The sequence below is a fragment of the Microtus ochrogaster genome, unplaced genomic scaffold (genome assembly GCF_000317375.1).
Source record: "Microtus ochrogaster isolate Prairie Vole_2 unplaced genomic scaffold, MicOch1.0 UNK21, whole genome shotgun sequence".
In the NCBI taxonomy this organism is placed as follows: Eukaryota; Metazoa; Chordata; class Mammalia; order Rodentia; family Cricetidae; genus Microtus; species Microtus ochrogaster.
The window spans coordinates 829,624-834,992 of record NW_004949119.1 but is presented as its reverse complement, the minus strand read 5'-3'; the positions used below and the strand labels follow the sequence as shown (position 1 = coordinate 834,992).

At 44.3% G+C, this 5,369-nt stretch overlaps 1 protein-coding gene across 2 annotated transcripts in view; it reads left to right on the top strand.

The window, feature by feature from the left end:
* Positions 1–5,036: 5,036 nt before the first annotated feature.
* Rtraf (RNA transcription, translation and transport factor) overlaps positions 5,037–5,369 on the top strand; it is a 10,440-nt gene continuing 10,107 nt past the window's right edge. For both annotated transcript variants that reach the window (XM_005367602.3, XM_005367601.2), the window contains exon 1: positions 5,037–5,177. In XM_005367602.3, coding sequence (XP_005367659.1) covers positions 5,117–5,177 — 61 coding nt within the window. In that variant the 5' untranslated portion in view covers positions 5,037–5,116. The remainder of the gene's footprint in view (positions 5,178–5,369) is intronic.

Sequence of the window (5,369 nt, the reverse complement as noted above, 5' to 3'; positions counted from 1 at the left end):
TGGTGGTGCATGCGTTTAGTCCCAACACTCAGAAGGAAGAGGCAGGAAGATCTCTGTGAGTCTGAGACCAGCCTGGTCTACAAGGGCTAGTTCCAGAATAGGCTCCAAAGCTACGGAGAAACTCAGTCTAGAAAAAAACAAAACAAAACTTAACTCTGGCCTTATGGTATACTTGATACTTTCATTATTCACTTACCACTTTCTGACTCTAGATTAGAAGCATTTATTTACTTATCTGTGTTTATTATTACATTTAAAGTTTCTGAGACTAGAAAACTACAGCTTCCTCATTTGTAAGCCCCACAGGTGCAATCATTGTTTAATTATCCGCTCCTAAACTAAAGTGATATGCATAGTTGGCTTAGCTCCAAGAGCTTCAATGGCACCCATCAGCTTGCCATGAAAGGCCTTTCCTGATGAAGTCCCTGCCTTTGTCCACAGTCTCAACAGCTGCCACTGCCTTCCTCCAGCTTCTGTATTTTCCCATCTCAACCCCGTTGTTGTTCGGTTTTTGCCTTTGCACATCCTCTTCCAGCAAAATAAGTTATCATTTTGACTGCAAGTGAACTCCTCACTATCTTTAAGCCACAATTAATACATTTCTCCCCCCACCCCACTCTTTTTGCCATTTCAATTGAGTCTATCTTAATTTGCAACTTGGATGACAAGGATCTTAAATTTATTAAGAACAGCTAATTTTCTCTAGAACACATGGGTGACTATTGAGACAGGCAAGATTAGGAGAGAGTTCATCTGGTGTAGGAGGACCTTTTGTATTTGTGTTGCTTTCATTGGTTATTAAAGAAACTGCCTTGGCCTAGGTGATAGGGCAGATCTCAGGTAGGCGGAGAAGACAGAACAGAATTCTGGGAGGAAGAAAGCAGAGACAGGAAGATGCCATGGTTCTCTGCCCAAGATGGATGCTGGTTAGACTCATGCCCGTAAGCCACAGTTGAGTGGTGATACACATTAATGGAGATGGGTTAATCAAGATGTGAGAGTTAGCCAATAAGAACCTAGAACTAATGGGCCAACCAGTGTTTTAATTAATATAATTTCTGTGTGGTTATTTCAGGTGTACACTAGCCAGGTGGGATGGAACAAGGTGCCCCACTCCTTGTATGTTGCGGGAGGTCCTTCCTCTCCTCCAGCCTATAGCCGCTGAGATACCAGCCCATTGGGGCGTGGTCTCTCTCCCTTTAAAAAAGCTGCCACTTCCCTCTCCTCTCTCTCTTCACTTCCTGCTCCACCGGCGACTAGACTCCCTTCCTGGTTGCACAGAGGGCTGTTGTCTGGGACAGAGATCTGTAAGTTTTTTCCCCTTTAAATAAATATCACCCTATTAATCATAATTCCAAACTGGTGTGGCATTGTTAGTGACTTACGCCTTCACTTGTACAACAGATTGGCTGCCCAATGTGGTCAACTAACTCCACGTAAAACCTGAGAGGGTTTGAAAAGGAATTCTAGACACATAGAAAAAAAAAACAGAGTTTAACATAGCTTTTTGCTGTTTGCTGGCGGCATGCCGAAGGGAGATTTTCCTGATTCAGTTGTAGTGGGGGAAAAAAGCCATGCAGTTTTAAAATGCCGGCTTTCTGGGCTATGCTCCTAGCACAACCTCTGTCTCTTGTGGGAGACAGAGAATTTGGATGGGGTTTTGTGAGTAAAGTCCTACAGCTTGCTTGATGGCAATGTGGACTGCTGTGTGCCTGGAACTGTGCACGTCTTAGACGCACCAAATGGCTCTGAGGCAAGAGCGGCTCTGCCATGCTGAACTGTGCTGACCTCAGGCAGGAACTATCATAATTGTCATAATAACAGCACAGTTAAGGTTTAGACAGGGCAGGAATAAGGCAGTACCATGTTACCCCTACATGGCGCAAGCTAAAGTTTTTAGAACTCCTTAGCATTTTAAGAAGTGCTCCTGGATAGTAAAGAATTACAGATTCACAATAGGACAGATTCAGACATAAAAGACCTCTAAGTGGGTCACACTGTTGGATGGCTGTACATAGGCTTGGGAGAGAGAAGAAAAAGAGTATAGAGAGTCATAAAACAAAGTTAATGCCTTAAAAAGGGGGTAAAGTCTTTAAAGAGACAGAGTACAGATAGTCATAGATTAAAAGAAGTAAAGAGAAATAAGCCACATAAAAATGGAAAATTCACAGAGAGTCTGGGTTATGTGTATTATTGTGTTTTCTTTAAATTTTTTGACTGTGAAAGAGCTAAGTACAGAGAGACATCTCATTATATGGGCTGCCAAGCTAAACCAGCACGTATATTATAAAGGTATCTTGATTTCAAAATTTGGGTCTAAGGATATGATGGTTTGGAAAAGAAGGTCTTCTTTTGTTTTCACAGAGGATGAGACCTTGTGGATTGCTTCTAGACCAATATGGTATGATAAACCACGCCCTTCTGAAAGGTTGCAGTAAATACCCTCAAAAACCTACTTTTCTCAACTGCCGACCGAGATGAACCTAGTATACAGGATATACCATGAAAGACCTGATTAACAGCATCCCCAAACAGCATGAAGCAGTTTGGAGAGAAAAAAACATTCCCATATTCCCAAATATTGTTTATAAATGTTCTTTTACATTTAAAGGGGGAGATGACATAGATATAATTAATTTGCATTGGTATGAATCTTGGTTTGTTGATATAAATTTAAGGTCAATTTTGTTATATGTATATGTATTTCTGATCTTGATTAAGGTATTGTGATTGTGAAGTTCATTTAAAAATGTAATGTACAATTAGGAAATATAGGTTATGGATAATCATTGATAATAGTCAAACTTGAAGTCATGTTAGTTAGATTTTCTAGATATATAGAGATATATTTCAGTTTGATAGGCATTCTTCATATCTTTCAAAGACTACAGAATATGGCATTTAAGATGTTTTAATAATTTAGGGCTTTTCATGACAATGAGACACGTCTGCTCCTGGCAACACCAATCTACTTCAAGAGGAAGATGGACATCAAAGAGGCTCCTTATGGAGTTGGTTAGCCATTTGAGCAAGAAACTGTTCTTTCCTGGACTGTTGCATAAATTGGACATAAAGAACCCACAGAGAGAGGACTGCTGAATTTGCCTAAAGGTGAGATGGTCCTTCGGGGTTCCTGCTTCATGAAAGAGTCTGTGAGATCCTGAAGACAGTGACTGAACTGTCTTTGAATTTTCCTGCTTCATGGACACAGGCAGACACCATGGTTCTCCTGCCCTAGACAAACACTGGTTAGACTCATGCCCGTAAGCCACAGTTGAGTGGCGATACACATTAATGGGGATGGGTTAATCAAGATGTGAGAGTTAGCCAATAAGAGGCTAGAACTAATGGGCCAGGCAGTGTTTTAATTAATACAATTTCTGTGTGGTTATTTCGGGTGTACGCTAGCCGGGTGGGACGGAACAAGATGCCGGGCTCCTCGTACAACATTTATGTTAGAATCCCAATTTGGTTTGGGGTTATATACATATCTCCTCTTACAATAGTGCACTTGGCAGCTTTGTTCCTTTCCTGCATTAGCAGACACACATACACATACATGTACACAAATACACACATACACACACCCACATGGGCACACATAAATGCTCAAAATAATTCACCTAGCACTTCAGAACCCCTTTAACCTGCCCCCTAGCTTACATCAAGTCATATGTACTTCCATCTGTAAATCATAATGTCTTTTCAGCCTTAGTAACAATCACATTTAAACTGTTCCTATTCAAGTATATTCCCAGTGTTTGGGGTATAAGAATTAGAAGGGCCAAGCCAGCCTGAACTGGTCTGGGGTGCTGGCACAGGTAAGGGAAAACCCGAGAATCTCGTATTTTATGCCTGTGCATACAATTTTAAACCAGATGCATTACAGGAAGGGACATGAGCAGTAGAGATATGATGATGTGACCTATCAATTAAAATACAGAATCACCCACACTAGTAACCAGCCCCTCCTATCTGTGGACCTCTTGAAATCAGAGACCCATACTGTAGACTGAGGTCCTCGGTACTGTCACTCATGTGGCCTGCTATCCCCCTGCAAGTTGCACTATAGCTTTGCTCCAAAATAAAACTGTTTGTCTTTTGCAAATTTGCATGAGCCATATTTCCCAAGTCTTTGGATAAGAGGCCAAGAAATACCCAGCTCAGACCACAACCACTGGCAGCTCTGCTAAAAGTGGGAAGCTTTAAATAAACATTTTAGACCATCAGTCGCGTTGCAGAGTGAGGAAGTAGATTAGAAACGGCTGTCTGTCACTCCATATCCAGGGAATCCAACACCCTCACAAACATACACACAGGCAAAACCACCAATGCACATAAATCAAACGAAGAAAAGACAAAACTGTCTCTAGGCAATTAGTTAGGTATTTAGAATCAGTAGAAGTGACGCAGACCTGATTTGAGGTCATAGCTGTAGGACTTAAAGGACGTGGCACAGGAGAGACGTCAGGAGTAAGCAGCCTACTGGAGGCAGTGACTGAGAGTTTGGGTGAAGGAAAGGCTGGTTCCTGATTTCTGACTTTACTCTGGCTCGTGACAAACCGAAGTACGGCATTGGGGTTGTCTGTTATCTGTGTATCCTCCAACTAGTCCGAAAGATCTCCTTCAGGGAACTTTCCTTTTGGTCTTTATCAGCGTTCAAAGAGGAGCAATTAAAATTAATACGTTCAAAATACTAAGCAGCAACTCTGAGCCAATGAGAGCTATAGCCAATCTCAGAAAGCCTACAGACACCATTTCTTGTTTGTTTATTATTTTAGTTTTGGTTTTGCCTCCAGTAACAAGAAAAGGAGTTAGACCAAAAAGCCCTACTCCCAACTAGCTTTCGCTCCATTGTACAACTAGGAAGCTGACAATAAAGTTTATTTGAGCGTCGACGTGCCCCGACGTGGCCCCGCCTCCCCAGCAGCAGCGCTGATTGGCGAGAGCTTGCAGGCCTCAGGCGTTCCTAAGCCGCGATTGGCGCCAGCTGCTGTCCGTCCGGAGCGTCTGGCGCCGCCCCGCCCTCTCGCCGCGTCGCCGGTGCCTGCGCCGCCCGCCTCACTCCCTTGTGTCCCGGCAGAGGCCCGGGCGGCCAGCACGAGCACCGGCGACCATGTTCCGACGCAAGCTCACGGCCCTGGACTACCACAACCCTGCAGGCTTCAACTGCAAAGGTGGGCGGCGGCCGCGGGGCCCGGAGACGCTGCCTTCCCAGCCCGCCCTGATCCGGCGGCCGCTACCCCGCCGACCGCGGCACGCTTCCCGGACCGACGGCTGCTCGGCGGGCACCTTTTGGGGCAGCAGGGCAGGGCCGGGGGCCCGGGGAGACCTATGGGGCTTGCAGAAAGTTAGTGGCCGGCTGCCGG